The sequence below is a fragment of the Pogona vitticeps genome, chromosome 3 (assembly GCF_051106095.1).
Source record: "Pogona vitticeps strain Pit_001003342236 chromosome 3, PviZW2.1, whole genome shotgun sequence".
Lineage (NCBI taxonomy): Eukaryota > Metazoa > Chordata > Lepidosauria > Squamata > Agamidae > Pogona > Pogona vitticeps.
The window spans coordinates 3,422,900-3,444,702 of NC_135785.1; the positions used below are offsets into that span (position 1 = coordinate 3,422,900).

Sequence of the window (21,803 nt, forward strand, 5' to 3'; positions counted from 1 at the left end):
GATTTAGTGGTGTCTCTCCCCCTCTGGTGACCCCCAAAGGATGAGTAGCGATCCTTTTGGATCAAGGGGCCTTGGCCGGCAGCATTTTCTTCCAGGGATTCCGGTGTTTCCCCCAGAGGAGATTTTTGATGCTTCAGAAGAACACCACCCCGATGGACTTCCTCCTCTTCACTTCGCCTCTTCTCTTTTTCAATCTCAGCAGTCAGGACCTACGGGGACCTCGGAAGCCACATTTTGTGTTCCAGATCCATTTTGGTAGGGGTTCCGGGAGGCAGAAGGGCCCCCAAGGACCGAAGAACCCGTCCTGGAAGTCCCCACCGATGCTGGGCTGTTCTTCTCCTCAGGTGAGCTTCCAGGTCTTCTTTTTCGGGGAGGCTCCGGAATGGGAGACGCCAGACCTCGATGGGGGTGGAGAGACTTGTCCCAGTCCTTCTTCCCTCAGGCACTTCGCCCTTTGCTGGTCTTTGCCGATAGACCTGCCAGAAAGAGAAAATGAAGAGAAAGATCCAGCATGAATGAGAGGAAAGAAAAACCAGCTTTCCCATTCTCTTTTTCTGGAGAATGGACACCCGATCCGCTTCCTGTCTCTATGCATTTTGTTTCCTTATGGAAAGCAAGCCCATAGCAGCAATGCCACAACCTACCTTCGCCTGGGTGCTGGAAAGCTGGGGTGGCATTTCACGGGCAGCAAAGAGGCACCTGAAACATCTCTTGATGGAGCCACAGAGGTTTTGAATAAAAGTGAAACTCTGGAGGAGTTTCAAGAGGATAACAATCTGGTAGCAGTATGTTATGAACAGGAGGATAGAAGTGAAGATGAAGTATCTGATGACGGTTGCAAGGGCTTCCTTGAGAGTAACCGGATGCCTGCGCTGGGTCTGCTCCATCCTTGGATCAACACCCCTGCCGGAGCGCGGGTGACCCACCAAATAGACGGTTATAGCAAAGAACCTCCTCATGGATTGAAACGCGTTCTCAAACAAAGGAAAACTCTGCAGGAATTTCCAAAGGAGAACAAACTGATAACATAATCTCATGAAAGCGATAACAAGAAGAACAATGAGATGTCTGATCAGGGCTGTCAACATTTTCCCGAGAGCAACCAGGAGCTTGCGCCAGGTCTTGGCCATCACTGGATCAAGACAGCTGACTGAGCGCCTGTCACTCACCGAATGGAGGGTGGCTCTCCTGGACCAGGGGTTTAATTAAGGTGATGAACTGCATCACAATGTGACATCACAAAGAGGGGTCAGGGTCCTGTTGAGCCTGCAGCCCAAAAATGGCAGGGCCTGTTGCCCCTGCACTCCAAAAATGGCATGAATAAATAAATAAATACCGGTATATAAATAAAATATGATCCCAGAGGGTCCAGAAGTTTATTAAGGTAATGAGGTGCATTACAACATGACATCACAAAGAGGGGCCAGGGTATAGTTGCCCCTGCACTCCATAAATGGCAGGGCCTGCCTTGTTTTCCTGACTGGTCCCAAGTTGGAAGCAAGGACACAAGTAGAGAGAAAGCCCTTGTCTCTGCTTTGGAACCCTCGTTTCCCAAAATTCCTTGGACTCTTGCAGTGGAAGCCTGGGTCAGGCCAGGTTGTGAGAGACCCCGGTCGGGTGGTCTCTGAAAGAGGAGTCCAGGAAATGTTTGTAACCAGAATCACAGTAGAGACAGCTTTGTTTTTATTTTTGTAAGTTATTTTAAATATTCCTATTTTGCCTTCCTTCTGAAAAGGGCAGTAGGTGGCTTGGAAAATTAAACGACTGTATGCTGGCTTGTGTGTGTGTGTGCGTGCTTGTGTGCATGCGGTCCCACTGGGGTTCACATAGATTTGTAGGAAGTTCTTTTGCTATCAATAAAAATGAATACCAAAACCCAGCATCCATACTATGGGATCCCTACAAAGCTTTCTGTCTATGCAGGGATCTCAACCGGTCTCCTCCTCTTCCAAATCTAATATTCAAATAATTATACTCTACCCTGGCTCAGTCAGAATTTACATATGATTCTATAGCCGGAACATCTTGGCACGTATCCTGTTGCAAAGCTATATGGAGAACGCCGGAAGAACATTGACAGCGCCAGTAGACTGCCACTGAAAAGAAGTCCCTGCTTCCCTTTCGACAAGGTACCTCGTTGCACACCCTCTGTGCCCATCCTAAAACCCAAGGAGCGACTCTTTCATTCACAGCCAATGAGTCAGACGAGTTGGGAGCCTGGCTCTCCACTGGGCAGGGACTGAGAGGCTACCACAAGGGGGCTTTCATGGGGCGGAAGACCACCGAGTGGTGCAAGGAAAGGTTTGCTGCAAGGACAGCAGCTGCTCACGAGAATTGAAGGGGCACCTCTCCCGCATCGTTCCTGTTGCCCAGCGCGGGCTACGCAAGGGGAACAAAACAAAATCCCCAATCCACAAGGGCTCCCCACAGTCCTCCTTACGGCCAATTATCATTCTATGAAACAGTGCACTAAGGTTTTGTGTTCTTTAGATCTACACTGATGGTGAAATCTGAAAAATTTGAAAACTGAGACATTGTTGTTGAATGGTTGTTGCGATGTGCTGTCAAGTCACACCTCCAGCTCGTGGCCACCCTTACGAATGAGCGGTCTCCCGCATGCCCTCTCTTCAACAGCCCTGCTCTGCGCTTCTAGACTCAAGCCTGTGGGACTTCCCATAAGCTCAACATAAAAAAAAACCACTAGGATCATGGCCACTGGTCCCATCACCTCCTGGCAAATAGAAGGGAAAGAAATGGAGGTAGTGACAGATTTTACTTTCTTGGGCTCCATGATCCCTGCAGACGGTGACAGCAGCCCTGAAATTAAAAGACACCTTCTTCTTGGGAGGAACGCGATGAAAAACCTAGACAGCATCTTAAAAAGCAGAGACATGTATGTATGTATGTATGTATGTATGTATGTATGTATGTATGTATGTATGTATGTATGTATGTATGTATGTATGTATGTATGTATGTATGTATGTATGTATGTATGCGTGCGTTCACGCACGCACGCACGCATGCATGCATGCATGCATGCATGCATGTGTGCCTGCGTGCGTGCGTGCGTGTGTTTGTTTGTTTGTTTGTTTGTTACATTTATTACATTTATAGCCCACCCATCTAGTCACATATACTCTGGGCGGCTAACAACATATCATCACATTGCCGACAAAAGTTCAGCATAGTCAAAGCTATGTTTTTTTCAGAAGCGATGTATGGAAGTGAGAGCTGGACCATAAAGAAGGCTGACTGCCAAATAATTGATGCTTTGGAATTGGGCTGCTGGAGGAGACTCTTGAGAGTCCCCTGGAATGCAAGGAGAACAAACCGATCCATTCAGAAGGAAATCCACCCTGAGTGCTCACTGGAAGGACAGATGCTGAGGCTGAGGCTCCAATACTTTGGCCATCTCATAAGAAGAGAAAAGACCCTGATGTTGGGAAAGAGTGAAGGCAAGAGGAGAAGGGGACGACGGAGGACGGGATGGTTGGACAGTGTCATCGAAGCAACCAACATGAAATTGACAGAACTCCGGGAGGCCGTGGAGGACAGGAGGGCCTGGCGTGCTCTGGTCCATGGGATCACAAAGAGTCAGACACAACAACTAAACAGCAACAAAATCAAAGAGTCAGATTCAGACTTGGGACTCTGACCCAAACAAAGACTTGCCCACATCCCTGATTATAACTTGTCTTTGCTCTGCTGTTTTAGCAGCTCCTCAGCGTCCCCGGCTGTGCTCTGACCTGGAATGTCGGTCAGCAAGGTTGCCACGTGTCTCCTAGGGCTCATGAAAGCTCAGGGAAATATCTTTGGGGGCGAACCCATCATTAGGGACGGAGAGACTTTGATGATGGCGTCTGAGGTGGCTTGAAGCTCTCGGCCATCCTCTCTGCCCATCCCCAGTTGGGGCCAACGGCACAGCCCAAGGGCGGATTTAGGTACGCAGGGCAAGGCTGAACGTTGTACTCTTAACGGCATTTAATGTGGGTGACCCTGCACCCCCCATTGATCCATTTTGTTCAGTTTGTTGATATTAGCACATTCCCGGTCTTCTTACACCCATAAGCTTCTACAGAGACCAACCACATTCGTTTGTCATGTGTTTGATTAAGTGCTGTTTATGCAGATCGGCACATGCCAATGTTTCATCTTCTATATCAGGGATAATTCATGCATGTCAAATGTGCATCGAAGTTGTGAAATCTGTGACAAATGCAGTTGAGTTCTTAACTCAAATCTAAGTACTTAAGTCAAGTCAATATTTTCCTATGAGAGCGGTTCGTAAGTCAAAATGTTCTTAACTCAGGCCGTTCGTAAGTCAAGACCCCACTGTACAAATGCCTTTTCAATGCCAAAGAAGGGTATCGTTCCCAGAATTCCACAGACAGGCAGCCTCTCTCTTTTTAGCAAGCCTGAGCAGAGCTCATGGAATTCTGGGAACTGTAGTCCAAAATCACTTCTACCAGGGGGTTTTCTGTTCCAGCCTTCTGCTCCCACCTTTGCCAAGCCATTCACCCAAAGCCATTGCCTTCTTAATGATAGCAGGGAGGGGGCCAGATTTAACTCCTCCAGAAGCTGGTTCCATGAGGTCGGAGCCACCACATAGAAGGCCCTGCCTCTGGTGGATGACTTTGAAGCCTCCGTCAGGGTGGCTATGTGGAGAAGGCAAACCTGGGAAGATCTGGTGGGTCAGGCAGATGGCTTTGGGGAGAGACATTCTGACAAGGAACATGATCCCAAGATGTGGAGGGCTTTATATGTATGAATTGCTCTGAACCTGATTCAGGATACAACAGGTAGCCAGGGGAGACAAGCCAGAACTGGAGCGATAGGATCACATTGACTACACCTATCTGGCGGCCGCATAATCTCTGGACCTGCAAGGATCTCCAGGTCCGTCTCAAGGGAAGCCCCATGTAGTAGTAGTCAATCCTGGAGAGGACTAGTGCTTGCACCAATGTCTTGAAGGAATCCCTGTCTAAGTAGGGTTGGAGATGGGCGATGAGGCTCAGATGATGAAAGGCTGATCTGGACACGTTTGCAATCAGGGAATCCCAAGAAAGAGCCAGGTCCAGGAGAACGCTCTCCTGCCAGGCTAGCAGCCCTTGGCAGCCTTATCCGCCAGCCATTGCCTTGGAATCGTAGAATCATGAAGTTGGAAGGGGCCCTATAAGGCCATTGATTCCAACCCCCTGTTCCATAAAGGAATACAAATCTTTTTCTCACTCTCCCCATCTAGTCTCAATCCTTGAGGTGGGCAACGACTGTCTTCCGAGGTAGTTGACAGCAGCACCATGACAGGTGTGCCCAGAGACTATGACAGTAAGAAAAGCTGTATGCCATCAAGTCAAGTCCAACGTATGGGTACACCTCCCAGGGTTTCCTAGTATACAGTACCCAGTGCACTGCACGCGATAGAGTGACAGGCTGGGACTCTTGAGACCACGGTTCGAATCCCCGCTCAGCCATGGAAACACACGGGAGCTCGGAACTCATAAACCCGTTCCTTAAATATCTCACTTGCTTTGAAACCCCTATCAGGGTCGCTATAAGTCAGTTCTGACTTGACCGCGCAGAACAACAAATAAATGCACAAATATTTGCCATGGGGTCCCACCCTTACGTCTGAGGAGGTGGACATTGTCCACGAAAGCTCACGTTAATATATAGTAATTCGTCTTTAAGGGGCCAGAAGGTTTTTAATCTTCTTTTGTTTCTTTTTTTGGTTTTGTCCTGGTATAGCACCGATCCTGTTTAGAAAAGCTCTGGGACCATTGGGTAGCTTTCCCAAGGCCGACACGGTCCGGCTCTTCTCCCGTGAGGCCGGATGAAGAATCAGACTCCTCCCCCCCCAAAGAGCTCCAACCCACTGAGCCATCTAAAAAGCCCAGGGATGAAACACCTCAGCAACAGCTGAAGAGGCAAGCATGTCCCTTCTCCATCAAATGCTCACCAAAAAAGGGAAAAGACAGCAGGTACACATTTGAGGGTTGAACATTGCACAGACGCTAGTTCCCCAGAAGCCAACAAATGGGTTGTAGTCACTTGGAACATGACCAGCGCATGTGTATCTATGCGCACCAAGGTGTGGGTTTTCAAAGGTTATTACACCCTGGCTGGTGAGACCAAAGAGGAGCTAGAGGCGCCCACGGTTCCCAGACCCGACCGCATGACCCATGGACAGGACCAAGAAAGACCTCTATGGGAAACCCTGGAGAACCATGCGCACCCAGAAAAAAAACCAAGAATACTTGATGGAACAAGCCAGATTCCTATTCTTCAGTATCACTCAGTTCTGAAACCCTGGTTGAGTCCCAAGACAAGAGTGCCTCTGAGCATGTGCAAGGTCTTTCTTTCATGACCCCCGGTCTCTGCACTTCTGCAGACTCAGCATCTAGGGGTGCAGCTTGTCGGATGTGGTTTCTCAGGCAGCCTCCAGTCCTGACCTGGTCGAGTTTCATAAATGAATCACGGGGTGCCCATCGTTGCCAGGGTTTGGAGCGCTGTTCTGGTAGGAGCGCCAAAGGATAGGCAGGGAGCGCACGGCTCTTATCGTTTCGCTTCTTGCCCCACCGGTCCCCTCCCATGGGGTCGCGCCTTGCCAGGGCAGTTCCTCGGCCTTTCAGTCCTCTTGCCCTGGTCATCGGGGGCGAATGGGTTCCCCTGGGAGAAGACGATGGTGGCGTACTCGGTCCGGTCCAGGGGGGACCGCCTAGGAAGGGGAGGTGGGGGAGCTTTCTTGGGGTTCTCCCTGGCGTGGAATTCCAGCACTTCATAATCCACGGTGAAGATGGCCATGGAGGGAGGCGCCTCTTCTTCCTTCGGAAAAATCGAGAGAGGAAGGGTTTCACCAACCGGCAGGCAATGCTTCCCATGGCTTTCATGGTTCAGATGATGAAGGGGGATGATTTGAATAGTTTTATGGCTCTGATTGTTTTTAATTTGTTTAATGGTGTTTTAGGGGAAAGGCAGGTTGTGCGTGGAAGGAAGGAAGGAAGGAAGGAAGGAAGGAAGGAAGGAAGGAAGGAAGGAAGGAAGGAAGGAAGGCAGGCAGGCAGGCAGGCAGGCAGGCAGGCAGGCAGGCAGGCAGGCAGGAAGGAAGGAAGGAAGGAAGGAAGGAAGGAAGGAAGGAGAAAAAGAAGGAGGGAAGGAAGGAAGGAAGGAAGGAAGGAAGGAAGGAAGGAAGGAAGGAAGGAAGGAAGGAAGGAAGGAAGGAAGGAAGGAAGGAAGGAAGGAAGGAAGGAAGGAAGGAAGGAAGGAAGGAAGGAGAAAAAGAAGGAGGGAAGGAAGGAAGGAAGGAAGGAAGGAAGGAAGGAAGGAAGGAAGGAAGGAAGGAAGGAAGGAAGGAAGGAAGGAAGGAAGGAAGGAGGAGGGAGGGAGGGAGGGAGGGAGGGAGGGAGGGAGGGAGGGAGAGGGGGAGGGAAGGAAGGAAGGAAGGAAGGAAGGAAGGAGGGAGGGAGGGAGGGAGGGAGGGAGGGAGGGAGGGAAGGAAGGAAGGAAGGAAGGAAGGAAGGAAGGAAGAAGGGAAGGAAGGAAGGAAGGAAGGAAGGAAGGAAGGAAGGAAGGAAGGAAGGAAGGAAGGAAGGAAGGAGGGAGGGAGGGAGGGAGGGAGGGAGGGAAGGAAGGAAGGAAGGAAGGAAGGAAGGAAGGAAGGAAGGAAGGAAGGAAGGAAGGAAGGAAGGAAGGAAGGAAGGAAGGAAGGAAGGAAGGAAGGAAGGAAGGAAGGAAGGAAGGAATTCTGTTGCAACCGACTAATACAGCCAATCCCCTCTCAGCTTCCAAGTTAATTTTCTAGGGCTCACTAAATATTGTAGCAGAGGAAGAATATCATAACCTTCAGGTGCTGGCTTGTTGTCTACCTTGTCTGGATGAATGAAAAACAGAATTTTCAAGGTAGCTAAAAAAAAATCTGTCATTTGCAGACAAGCAAAGGGATTCTGCTTCGTTGCAATATAACAAAAACCAAACTTATTTTGGGCTCTTTGTGGGAACTACTTCACAAAAATAACTTTTTAACATCTGTCGTAAGCCTGTGAATAGATTTTTAAAAAATGGTTCATTGACCTAAATCAAGACTTGGCTACGAGTGACCACAAAGGCTCCCAGGACAGTACTTCAGCACCACCCCCACCCCTTTGAGACACACCCAAAATGAATTTAAAAGTCTTCCTCACCCTGCAGGAGACACAAAAGCCACTATCTGGACCCTGCTGATCTCAGTGTGGGGCAGGGGTAAAGATGGAAAAAATTGGGTGGGGGATCAGATCATTTTTTTCCAGGAGAAAAAATGTCACCTCGTTTTGTGTTTTTTCAGGGAAAAGTGGAAATTTCCAGAAATTTTACATCTCTAGGTAGGGGTGGGGAATTATTTTCAGAACCTCCAAATTTCTTTTTATCCCTCTTCGTTTGGGGGGGGGGGTGGCGGGCCCCTGAATTTAGCTAAAAGAGACTTACCAAGGGAGCATTTTCACCCTGTGAGCTTCTGTGCTCTGAAAAACAAGGCAGACCATCAGAATCGGTCTTTCCTGAAATGAAACCATTGCCACAACCAATAACAGTACTGGAAATTCTGAGTGTTTCAGTAGCTCCTTAGGACGGTTGCTTTTTCTGGGGTTTTTTTAATGTACACTATTTATAACATCATCTACATTCCAGTTTTACTGCCTGTGGATTTTATCTTAGTCACGTTATCTGCTACTTCTCAACATTGTTTTATTGTTTTCCATTTTATGTTTTAAATAGCCGGCGTACGGATGGGAAATGTTACATTTTTTGACAGATATGCCTAAAATCCCATAGCCAGCAGGACAGTGGCCAAGCTCCATCTAGAACTGTGCAAATCCACCTCTGGCGTTCTAGATCTCCAAAAGAGGTCTAGTTAGTGCAAGTCAAGGAGGTTGGCAAGCCTTTGGGTCCAAGTATCAAGTCCAAATCTTTGGCCTATTAAAAACAAGCTTTTCTCCCCAGAAAAAAAGGGAGGGGAGTCGCAAGTTGAGTCCAAGTCATTCGGTGGGTGGGGAAACTGAGTCAAGTCATCGGTCCATTGAGTCCAACTTGACAGCTAGCCTTGCAACTTGAGGTTCTAAAAGCGCACCCGGTCTATGAGCCAGCGGCACTAGAAAAACGAATTGTTGGGTTATAGATTCAAAGTCCCCCTCCCCTCGAACCTCATTCAGGGTTTGCCAACCATCTTTGAAGACCCACAACATGCCAAAGACATAGATGACCAGGGTTGGTGGGTTGAATCGGGGGACTCGCTGTCAAGTCGGACTTAACTTGGGGTGGTCTTTTTCCCCAATGATTTGGCCTTGACTCACAACTCAAAACCCACCCACCCCTCCTGTTTCTCTTGGGGGGGGGAGAAGTTGTTTTGAATAGCTGAAGAACTCTCAGAACCCTGGTTTCTTATTTTCTGGAAATCATGGAGGGTGGGTTATAGCAGCCAGATGATTAGAAGAGGGCTAACAAACAAACAAATGCCAAACAGGCCAACAGCCCTTATGGTACATACCTTGCTTTCTCCTCATGAGGTAAGCGAGAAGGACACAGGAACCTACAAGCACCAAAAGAAGTCCAGATCCTGTAACGACAGGAAGGAGGATCTTCTGGTGAGCTTCTTCATCCTGACGCTCTTCCTCCCCTGGATCTTCCGAAGGTCCAGGATCGTGGGTTTTTTCTGAGGGTTTTAAGCAGAAAGGCAGAGTCACCACTTGGTTCTGGAATGCCCACTCCGTCTCAAAGCAAAACCTGAGAGAGAGCCCTGGGAAAGTTCCTTTTTTTGAACAAAGTAACCGGGAACAGAAACAAATCTGAAATTCTTGTGGCACCTTTGAAGACGAACGTATTGATTTCAGTGTCCAGCTTTGGTGAGAATTACAATCCCCTTCTTCATATTCATAGAAACAGATTCTGAAAGCTCCCCTTGGAGTTAATCTCTTAAAAGATGCCACGAGGTGGTTTGTTTCAGGGGTGAGGTTTGCCGAAACAGGCTAGCCTTTCTGACTTCCCGAAAAAAGCACTTTCTTGAACTAGATGCCCGACAATTTCGTTGTATGGTATACTGTGTATATACTTACAATGACAATAAATTATATTATTATTATTATTATTTCCAAGTGGCCATCTTTGGTGAAGATGGGTTCTGGGAGTCACTGTCCAAAACACACACACACACACACACACACACACACACACACACACACTTCTCCCAAGCACTAGATGGGTAACATGGCTGAAATCCTGTTTTCACGGCTACACTGCATAAGGTAGAGGAGGTCATAAAACCTTTCCGATCCTTCCCCCACCAGGTCCCAAGGCTCCTAGGTTGGGGTAAAGCCATTGGGGGGCTGTGAGATTGGAAAGGAGCTCTTCATTTCTAAAAATCACCACCCCTGGTGGTAAAAACACCTTGGCGGAAGTGGTTTTTGAAAACTGGAGACTTCTCCTGGCCCCCAAAAGCTTCCCCAAGATTTAAAGCAGAGGTTCCCCAACCTTGGGTATCCAGATGTTCTTAGACTACAACTCCCAGAATTCCTGGCCATCAGAGCTCATGATGAAGGCTTCTGGGAGTCGTAGTCCAAGAACCTCTGGGGACCCAAGGTTGGGCACCGCTGATTCAAAGGATCCCAAAGGAGTCTTAGGAGGACCTTCCGGGAAAGACTGGAAATGCTTAATTTCCCCCCCAAAAAACCAAACAAACCCACTTCTGCTGAGGAGGTGATGACCTTACACCTTGTAAATTACACGGCTGGATTTCAGCTCAAGTGTCACCTCTCTTACTTTCACAAGCAGGGCAGGTTCACCGAACCCACAACCTTGTGAAGGCAGAGTGATCAAGAGTCTTGCAGAATGTCGCAATATTTAGTGCACAGAATCTGCAGATTTTTAGCACACAGCCAGGTGAGTTCATCTACACTTATGTTGCACACGTGGACTCTAGAATACCAAGATAATGGGTGCTAAGAGACAGGCTAGCGATCCTGTGGAACAAGGGCTGGACAAGCGGCAACCCTCCTAGATGATGCTGGACTACGATTCCCATCAGCAACAACTGGAAGACCGCACCCATGAAGACTTCTCCTGGCCACCAACAGAATTTAGGAAACTCACTGTTTGGAAACTGCCACTACCCAGATTCTGTTAAGAGACATGGTATGCAAAAAAAAAGCACCACTGTCTCTTTTTCCAAGCCTCCCAGAATGATGGGAGTTGTGGTCTTTAAAAAGGATTTTTTTTTTCTGAGTTCTGTCCAGAATTCTGGAACTCCCTCCCACCGAAGGTCAGGCTGGCCGCATCTTTGACATCCTTCTGCAAGCAGACGAAAAATCTTCAAGCAGGCTTTTTCTCGGTGACTGGCTGTCTCAGAAGCGTGCTTAAATAGTTGTGCCTTACTGCTGTGAAATGTGTTTTTTTTAGTATTGATTTCATTTACCATCTTTAATATAATATTTGTTTAATCCTTTTTCAATATTCGTATACCTCCTGTTTTATTTTTTAAAATATTGCCTTTTTTAATGATGTAAGCTGCCCTGGGTCCTTCTTTAAGGAGAAAAGTGTCATGAAAATAAGTTAATTAAATAAAAAGGAACTAGTGGGTCAGTCTTGTTCTTGGCAGATGTGACACGGAGGCTGAGCTTTGTCATACTGAGAGATCTCAAGCTGGGTCAGAACAGAGTTCAGAAACATTAAACAATTTCCCAGGTTGCTGGCTGGGGAATGATGGGTATTGTAGTCCAAAAGAGGGGAAAAGTCTACGCTCTGGACCACAGCAAAGCTACTGAAACTTGTCATTCTGTCTCTGGATGGTTACTCGTCAAATATGTCGCCTGCCTTCATAAATATGACACAACAGGGATGCTTCCCCATCAGTTAAAAAAAAATAACAATGCATACATACATTCTTGTTTTTCCTGTTAATCGGACAGATTTTTCATCTCTCGACTATTCAGCTCTGCCAATTTTCTCATGCTGTCTACACGAATAACATTTTCAAACCGCTAAACATCAAGAAATACCCGGCGTAACTGCCAGGGCAGTCTAGAAATGATCTAACTCAGTTACGTATGGCAGGCAGGTATTTTCCCTCAAGACCTGGTATTGCTTTCCTTTCCTGTCTGGCTTTCTCAAAAACAAGAAAGTCTGAATCACTGAGAATGGGTTCAATCTGTTCCCAGCAGGAAGGGGAAAAAAAGGTTGGGTTGGGTAACACTTATTTTTCCTTTCTTTCCACTTGCGTTCTGTGTTTCAACCCTAGAAGTCTAACGAGGCTCCGTCTCACAAGCAGGAAGCCACTTCTACCTCTGACCATCAGAACTGGTGCCAAGGTTTGGCCCCCTTGGGTACCAGTCGAAGCCCATAAACTCATCTGGAGGCCCCATCACTCAACTCATAGATCACTGTCCTGCCAGTGAGATTTGAGTCTCCTCCTTCTTTTTCCGTCTCTTTAACCTTCCCGCCAAGCACATGAGCATCAACAGAAGCCAGAAGATGCTCAGAGGTTTGAAATGATCCTCTTTTGGACCACAACCTCCAGCATCTACCAAAACAAGGGGGCCAGTGACCCCCCCCAGCTGGTGGATTCTGGGCGCTGCAGTCCAAAAGAGAAGGAGCATTTCCTTTCCGCAGAAGTACAACAGCTTTTCCAAGCCTGAGTCATACATAAAAGGGCAGAAAATGAGATTTTTAAAACTGGGGGAACTGGTAGGGCTTGGAAAGAACAAGTTAGATTTCACAATATCAGGCAAAATGTTTGAAACAAACCTGGACAAAAATAAATTACAAAAAATTAATCTGGAACCTTAAAGACTATTCTACTTTAAAGTGAGGTTTCATGGATCAAGGCCACTTCCTTGAGATATATTTCGTTCAATTGTTGCTGCAACAGAGGCAGCTTAGAAAGGTCTCAAAAGTTTTAAAACATTTTTATACTACGTTTGACCCGTTTTTTTTTAATTGCATGCATTCCTCCTGTTTCACTCAAAAATAATGGTTTTGATGTTAATGTGTTAAATCAGACGCATTCTTTCCAAAGCGAACATGCCTAGCAAGAAAGCGACCAGGGACAGACTTAGCAGCCACATACAATATCCTTTGGAGAGAAACACAAATCAGGAGAGATTTACACCAAACCTGACACTGTGAGGTTAATCTTCTTGCTTTCTATCAGGGTCTGATTGGATGAGAAGGATATCAATCCACAGTAATAAACCCCACTATCGTTCTTCTTTAAATCTAGAATGTTCATCTTGAACGTCTTCGGGTCGACTTCAGTTTGGAGATATTTCTTCCCATTGCTGCTGTCCAGTTTCTTCGGCTGGTTGTCCTCACCCATCTTGTACCAGAAAATGGAGTATTTTGAAGTACGCATGTTGGATACGTTGCAGGTGAACACCGCGTTTCCCCCCACGGCTGGATTTAACTGGGCAGCTGAGAAGATGACTGTCCAAATAAACCAAAAAAAGGAAGATGTGTCATTAGTACGGTATGTTTTTGTGCAGGTTGGTTGAGGGGTGGCCAGAGGCCCTATAGGAGTCTTCGTGGCTTGTAAGACTTTCCGAGGACGCCCTGCTCCCGGTCCCAAGGCCATCCCCGACATGTTTAACAGAGACATGAGGCAGAGCCTTTTCGGTGGCTGCTCCCTGGTTGTGAAATACTCCCCTTCAGGAAGAGAAGGTGCCCCCTGGGTTTGGGAAACTGTATTTGTGTTTGTGTATCTCTCAATGGAATTCCTCCCAACCCTAAAACAAGCTTTGGGGGGGGGGTCAGGGTAAAATTACTTCTCCAGTCCTCTCTCCAAAGTGCCGCCCATGTTCCAGATGCTTGGAGCACCAGGTTGAAAAGAGCAAAATGGATGCCCCGGGAAGGTCTCTCCTGCTTTATGCTCTTACAGCTTTCCTTCACAATATTTCGTGATTCCTGAGAGTTGGGCCAAAATGATCAAATATGATCACTCATTTCAACAAGAGTTGACCCATTGATGCAGAACTCAGGGAAATCAACCCTGAGTACTCACTGGAAGGACAGATCCTGAAGCGGAGGCTCCAATACTTTGGCCATCTCATGAGAAGAAAAGACTCCCTGGAAAAGACCCTGATGTTTGGAACGTGTGAGGGCAAGAGGAGAAGGGGACGATAGAGGACGAGATGGTTGGACAGTGTCATCGAAGCGACCAACATGAATTTGACCCAACTCCAGGAGGCAGTGGAAGACAGGGGGGCCTGGCGTATTTTGGTCCATGGGGTCACGAAGAGTCGGACACGACTTGACGACTAAATAACAACAAGTGTCTAACTAGTTACCATCGTCTCTCAAGACTGAGGGATGCCTACTATGAGCGTCTAGCTGGTATAGTTATGATCCCCACTCCCATTAATTAAGGAACTAAGAAGAGCCCTCTTGGATCAGGCAAAACATGTAGCTAATCAAGCTTCCATGGGGACCAGCCAAATACCCCTCCAGAGGACTTGGAGGGACTATCCTCCCCCCCTTCTTCTTCCCCACAACTGGTACTCAGTTCAGACATTGACGGTTCTCTCTCGTTCTCCTCCATGATTTTCCGTCCTGGTGTAAGCCACCTTACTTTGTGGCTCTTCTCAAGGAATAAGCAGCAGGGTGGTTAGTACAATAAGCATGCCAAGGTACATACCAGACATCTCATCCAGCAGCACAGTCTGGGCAAAAAGTAGCAACACTGAGGTTCGCCTCATCACCACTCGATGCAGGTTCATCATCCTCACCTCCCTGAGATGCTAAGAGGAAACGCTGAGGAGACAACGTCCGCGCCCCAGATGAATCCTCAGAGTCAACCCAGCTTGCGGTAAGAGCCCTGCCGGCAGGGCATTTTGCGGGTCACCGTGGTGGCCGTGGTGTTCTCCGCACCCGCCTCGCTCCCCTGTGTGCCAGGCGAGGGCAGGCGCAGGACTGAACCATCCCCATCTCTGCCTGCCGAGGAAGGCTCGGCCCCCAGCCTCCCACCTCTTCCTTCTTTCTATGGAGGAACCGGTGCCCTTCAGCGGGTTGAAAAGGAAACGGCAGCCTCTCTGAGCCACGAAAGGAGTGTGAGCCCACAAACAGACAGGGAAACGGCACCCACGCCTGCCCGTTGCAAATGTGCCACATGCTTTTTGTTTGCAAACTGCTGTGTTGGCACATCATGAGGTCACCATGGAGAAGAAAGGCCCAGCTCAGAGTCACTGAGGAAAGAACTGATCGAAACAGCAACAAATACTTTCCTTGTCTTGTTCTTCCATGACCAGTTCTCCCCCCCCCCAAAAAAAACCACTCTCTTGGGTGACCTGTCATATTTTTATAATTGATGAAGAACGGGGAGAGAAGGATTCAAGGACCACCAGGCTCGTTTTCATCCCCTGGAATCCGAAGCCTCCACGATCATCGACTTTGGGCTCCCTCTTTGCATCAAGGACATCAGAACACCTTTTGTTGCTTAGAAAAAGGTGAAAGATTTATTGGCGTATTTAACAATAAAGAAGTGTCCTGAACATGATCATCTTCTCGGTCTCCCTTCTGCCAACGGGTCCGGAAGGGGTTTCCACTCATCAAACCCAAACGGGTTTCCAAAACTATTGTTCCAAGGGCCCGGCAAAGCGGGAGGGACCCAGTCTCTGAAGGTCTGCCCCGTCTGGTCATCCAACAGGGGCACGGTCTCCTCATCCAAGCGGTCATCCCACGGGGTCCTTCCTTCGGACTCTCGACTCTCCCAGGTTCCTCCCTGTAACTCTTTCTCCTCATCTCCATTACTCTCCCTTCCAACCTTTCTCTCCTCTCTCTCTCTCTCTTCCTCCACATTCCTTTTCTTCTGTCAACCTTCTCCTCCACTCTCTTGCCTCGGCTTCACCCCAATAGGAAGGCCTTGGTGGAATCTCGGACCTTCTTCTACAGTCTGCCTCCTCTCTGGGGACCTTCCTCAATCCTCCTCATTCTCCAGTCCACGGGTCCTGCATCCACACTCGTTCCCATCCGGGTGGTAAAGGATCTCTCCCCCTTCCTACCTCTCCTGCTCAATCTCCACCCTCCTTTCCTTTTCCTTTTGCACCTTTTCTCTCTGGACTTCCCCGATTTTCACTCTCTGTATGTTCTCGGTCAGTTCCTCTCTCCTTGCCTCCTGCTGGGGTTCCTCGCTCATCTCCTCCTCGGTCCCAGGGTTTTCTTTGTCTGCCTTGCTGATGAGGAGGGACAGCTCTCCAGCGAGGGGGGCACCCATCTCACCGCCTGTCTCACAGGAGGGCTGTGTAAAGACCGCATAGCTTGCCAAGGCTAATTGCAACTAACTAGCAAGCTGCTAGGGGGACGTGGTGGCGCTGCGGGTTAAACCGCAGAGCGTCTGTGCTGCAGGGTCAGAAGTCCCGCCATCGTAAGATTGAATCCACGTGACGGAGGGAGCGTCCATCGCTTGTCCCAGCTCCTGCCAACCTAGCAGTTCGAAAGCATGTAAAAATGCGAGTCAATACGTAAATAGGTACCACCTTGGTGGGAAGGTCATGGCGTTCCGTGCCTAGTCGTGCTGGCCACGTGACCACAGAAACGGTCTTTGGACAAACGCTGGCTCTAGGGCTTGGAGACGAGGATGAACACCACACCATAGAGTCAGTCATGACTGGACTAAATGTCTAGGGGGAAACCTTTACCTTTACCTAGCCAGCTGCTGGGAGCTATCTCATCCTCACCTTCAGGCCCATGACTGAGTCCCACAACCAAGGTGCATCTTGGCAGCTTGTCCGACTGATGAAATTGGGTGCAGAAAGCTTACACAAACATTGACAGGATTCTGGCTAACAAGTTCTATTTGGGGTACGCTTTTGTAGATTGTCGCCCACTTCTTTAGAAGAAATGGACTGCAGCGCATGAAGTTCTGTGCCAATGGCGGTAAGTCAAAAGCAATTTGATGGAACACATAAGATACAATTTCAATTTTTACTCTGCAATGGCCTCTAATGGACATTCAGTATATTGTTACTTAAATTGTTGCTTTTTCTTATTTTTTATTTTCAAGGTTGCATCTCTTTGTCCTGAAATAACTTCTATCAAAGCATTCATCGCTGCTCAAACCTCCATGTTATATCCACATTTCACGTTCCTAGACCTCTCTTTCTTAAACTCCCTTTCTGCACTTCAACTTTCCTTCTCTTTTTTAAAATGGCAGTCTATTCCTGGAGAGTCTTTGTTGTTTGCCACTCAAAAAGCAGTTGCTATGATGGCATTTTTTAATTTAAAAACATCCCCGTCATTCAGGGCTGTAGAAAGACAAAGAAAAGGCCGAGAAGGCAAAGGGCCAAACAACATGTTTCAGATAGACCGTCATTAGAAGAGAGAAATCCTTAAATGCTGAAAACATTTTATTGCCCCCCTAGGACTTTTGCAAATTAGCTCACTTTGTTTTTCCGATTTGTCATCAGGATGTGAGCAGAGATTTCATGTACAGGAAGGACTGTTCGTGAAAAATGATCAGCCCGAATTACTTATGTGGAAAACTAACTGATTTCAGCCTCTCTAAGATAACACATAATTCACTCCCTGAAATGTGATCGGCTGACACTTAGCTTATCTGAATCCTACAGAAAAGGTGAATGGCAGGAAGTTTCAATTTTTAGTCTAGACAGCTGCCATTAAAGCAGCCAAAGCTTGGAAACCTTTTCCTCTAGGATTCTTGAAGTTGTTGTCTTAAAAAAGTAACTTCTCTGACATCTGGAAGCAGCCTGGCATGGATAGTTGTTTAAAGCAGGATGGGATTATAAATGACACACATCCCGGGCCTCCCTAAGCCAGGTTAGGTCTGCAAACGGAACACTTTTATTTGCATTTTTAATGTATTTTGACTGTTTTTAGCTGTTTTATTCTACTGTGTTTGTGTGTGTTTTAAAAAATTAAAATCTAATCATGTATTGTGCTTTCAGTCAATTTATTTTTCAATAAATTGTGAGCCACCTTGGGCTCCTTCCTTGGGAGAAAGATAGCACAGAAAGGAAAATAAATGAATAAACCAATGAAGTTCTGTTCACCCCTATTTAAATCAATGAGTGGAGGGATGTTTGGGTTACCATACCGGAAGGTCTGCACAGTAAGAAATGTGTAGAACCAGCACCCTACCTCACCTCTTTCTGTCTGTTTGAAAATAAAGTGTGCTCTTTCAGCAAGAAAAGATGGGTGACACGATTAACAGGAAATGATTCATAGCTTTTACACTCTGCATGCAATAATTTCCACAATGCTTCTCTCTCTTTGTGCTTTGGCGAAACAGAGAGGCTACAGACAGATCCAGCATTGGATCCGTTGACACTTTTATTTTTTGTTGCAAACCGCCAAGCCAAAAGAGGGGCATTTTCAGAAAAGCATATTCAACTGCTTCTTCTGATATCATCTTCAGATTTCTTCTAAATTATCGGTGCCGATATTAGGAAGTTATGTGTGAGCGCAGCTTGTCAAATGCAAATCATGTTCCAACACCGTATTTTCCCTTTTATTTATTTATTTTTTTGCTGTGCTGGTGGGCACACACACCCAAAATGCCTCGCCACAGCTTAGCAGACGGCAGAGAGCTTTCCAAATTTCACCATCTCTTACAGTGGCTCGCCAAAGCTGTACGCTGAGCATCTTCTGGAAAAGACTGCAAGACCTCTCCGAATAACTTTTGACACAGACTGCAGTTTTCAAAACATTGGCTTCATTTCTGAATTGAAGGTGCCTTAACCTGTTTTTACCTCCCAACATGCCAGTTCTTCAGCAACGAGTCCCTCAAATAATTATATGAATTAAGCCTGCTTTTCTTTTTCCTTGACCGATCGCCAAAGGAAGTTTGTTGTGGTTGTTGTGGGTTTTTCGGGCTTCTTGGCCGTGTTCTGAAGAAGCCCGAAAAACCCACAACAATGATTAAATCCCGGCCGTGAAAGCCTTCGCGAATACATTGAAGTTTATTGTGTTGGACTGCATGATGCCATGGTGAAGGAAAGCAATTTGAATGTTTCAATGGAGCCTGAAGTACATCATTTGCTTGACGTTTTTAACTTTCAGTTCTTCTGCTAAGGTCTTTCTTTACCCATAGCAAGGTGTTGCACAATTGAAAATTACGTGTGTGTGTGTGAAATATAGGTAAAAATTAAAAGCACATTCAAATGACTGTCACTTGTGATCCTAAACAGACTATCGAGGCGTTTTGCTCATCATGGAGAAGGAAAGACCACGAAGAAAGATCTCCGAGTCAGCTATTTCCAAGAATAGCAGCAGGTTGCTTATCTGTGACTCTCAGTTCCAGAGGCTCATCAGAGGAAAGGCGAATGAATGGTGCCTGAACAACTCAGATCCCGGCTCCACTAACTTGGAGTGGAGTGGAGGTAACTCTTCTATCCTCCACCTCTTAAATTTGCAACACGGCTCTCAGCTCTGCACGATCTCCCCTTGGCAGATTGTCATAGAATTTATCTTTGACGTCTGTTGTGGAGGACAGTGTTGGTGCATAGGCGCTAATGAGGGTGACCGGTCCTGCTGATGAGTGGAGCTGCAGAGACAGGAGACTTTCACTCCCCACAATGGATCTCAGCAGAGTATCCCTGACCGCAAAGCCAACACCATATTCCCTGCTTACAGGGGCTAGGGGGGGGTGGACCAGGGTAATGAGGAACACCTGATGCAGGGGGCAGTGGGGGATAAAGTATAAGCAGGGATCAGAGATGGGGACTCAAGTCAGGGGACTTGCTGTCAAGTCGGACTTAAGTCACACTGCTGACGCAAATTTGATTTGACTTGGTTTTGATTGTTTTTTTTTTTTTAATGACTTGACTGAACTTGGAACCCACACAATCCTCCCTTTTTTCTGGGGGAAAAGCTTGTTTTTTAAAGGGTCTCAGACTTGGGTTTGGGATTTGGGACTTAGGACTTGATCTCAAAGGCCGCGACTCGAGACTTGGGACCCAAGACTCCGACTCAGGTCTTGGGACTTGGACAACAGCCCCGGGAGGGAAGGGTGGCAGCATCCGTGGAGGAAGTGGTGAAGAAGAACAAAAAGATGTGGTGGCCGCTGACGGAACAGGTGGAAGACGACGAGGAAGAAGCAAGAGAAAGCTGGGCAGGATCTCTGGAATTGCCCCAACGGGGGTCATCCAGGGAAGCCTTAACAAGGGAGCGCCACCCACTGGCCCTGAAACATCCTAGCCCAGTGCGGCCGCCATGACCCTGCTGCCAAAGCCAATGAAGAATATCAACCCCCCCCCCCGAGGAGGAGGTGATGCTGACAAAGACAGTTGTAGCATGGTGGCTGTAGGTTTTTCAGGCTCTTTGGACGTGTTCTGGAGGTTGTTCTTCCTAACGTTTCGCCAGACTCTGTGGCTCTTTCTTCCAGGCGGCCCAGTGGGGGAATCGAACTCCCAGCCTCTATCTCACAGAGCTATCTCATCTGTCTCTTTTGAAACTGCCACGGGTCCCGTCTGCTTTACTTCGGAACTTCTTTTTCAATCCGAAAGTCATTAATTTAACATATTCTGGCAGAAGTACATGCTGACATGAGCATTTGAAGTTGCACAAGAAATGACGAACAGGAGGGGTGGAAAACGTTCTTCTTTGTCGCATCTGCCAAATCAGCAGGGCCGTTTTTAGAGTAGCCAGAGCTGCTTCCCCGCTTCTTGACATTTCAGCAAAAGGAAAACAAATGTTATCTGTCACCCTGAGAGCATATTGCAGAACAGACTGTGAACTAATTTGAGATCCTTGGTCTGATAAGATTCTTTCCACCTGATTCTTTCCAGAGCAGTTAGAGAGGGGGCGTTGAAAGAGATTAAGAAACCTCCCTCTCAACTAGATGGAAGGACACTGGCTGCAAAAGCAAAATTGCATATCTTTTTTAATTTTATTTTATTTTATTTAACTTATATGCCACCCACGCTACCCAAAAGTCTCTGGGCGGCTTACAACAATTAAAATACAATAAAAATACAATAAAAAGATATAACAATTAAAATACAATTGAAATATATACTCTAAAATGGACATCAGGACCCACAGTTGATATTATTTCAATTAAAAGCCTTCTGGAACAGGAAAGTTTTGACCTGGCGCCGAAATGTTGTCAGCATCGGCGCCAGACGAATCTCAATTGGGATGATGTTCCATAGTTTGGGGGCAGCTGCCGAAAAGGCCCTTTGTCTACAAGCTGTTCCTCTTACCTCCTGGCTTGATCTTAACTGCCGGGTAGGTCCGTATGGAAGGATAGCTTCCAAAGCTTAGAAAGATATCTTTCAAAAAATTCATTAGTTACACCTCAAAAGTATACCAGTTTACACTTGTAGAGGAAGCGATGAGCTACCAGGAAAGCTCCAGCTTTTAAAAGTAATTCCTAACTTGAATATTTTTGAATGCAAATCAACATTTTTTTTTCCAAAAGAAAAGCTGAGTGTTACGATCTACCGGACAGGAGTACAAAGCACCCTCTCTTCCTGTCCACCACGCCATCACCTCAACACCCCCAGAAAGTGTCAGCCAGCATCTGAACCGTGTGATGTTCGTCCTTCTCCTCCTTGATTTAAACTCTTTTCTTGAACTCCCTGGTTCAGCAGCCTTCTGTGGAAATTTTTTTTGGCAGTTGCCTTTCTAAATGGGAAGGTTTTGGATTTTTGCGACTGTCCTGCTGAAAGACCATAGTTGCCGACTGATTTCTGAATGCAGACTTCTTTTAAAAATGTCAGATTTCTGCCCATTTCTCTTTTTGCACAAAGACAAAGCCATTTGTCTTCGGCAGATGTAAGGACAGCTATTGGAGGAACTAGAACAGATCTTTAAAAGCAAGAGGATCCCTC

The 21,803-nt window shown here is 47.0% G+C and overlaps 1 protein-coding gene across 1 annotated transcript; it reads right to left on the minus strand.

Moving 5' to 3' along the window:
• Window positions 1–5,740: 5,740 nt before the first annotated feature.
• Window positions 5,741–14,994, minus strand: LOC144587965 (programmed cell death protein 1-like). Its single transcript, XM_078389731.1, has 5 exons — window positions 14,651–14,994; window positions 13,135–13,443; window positions 9,518–9,682; window positions 8,461–8,495; window positions 5,741–6,825 (listed from the first exon to the last, which is right to left on the minus strand). Exons 1-5 carry the CDS (start codon window positions 14,733–14,735, stop codon window positions 6,556–6,558), a joined length of 864 nt encoding a protein of 287 aa, XP_078245857.1. The 5' UTR covers window positions 14,736–14,994; the 3' UTR covers window positions 5,741–6,555.
• Window positions 14,995–21,803: the final 6,809 nt, after the last annotated feature.

Bases quoted from the DNA above. Each gene is read 5' to 3' on its own strand.
- LOC144587965 (XM_078389731.1), bottom strand. From the start codon at position 14,735: ATGATGAACCTGCATCGAGTGGTGATGAGGCGAACCTCAGTGTTGCTA. The intron at 13,444-14,650 runs GTATGTACCTTG...TTATTTGGACAG, and splicing joins GCTGCTGGATGAGATGTCTG to TCATCTTCTCAGCTGCCCAG. The intron at 6,826-8,460 runs GTAAGTCTCTTT...ATTTTTCCGAAG, and splicing joins AGGGTGAAAATGCTCCCTTG to GAAGAAGAGGCGCCTCCCTC.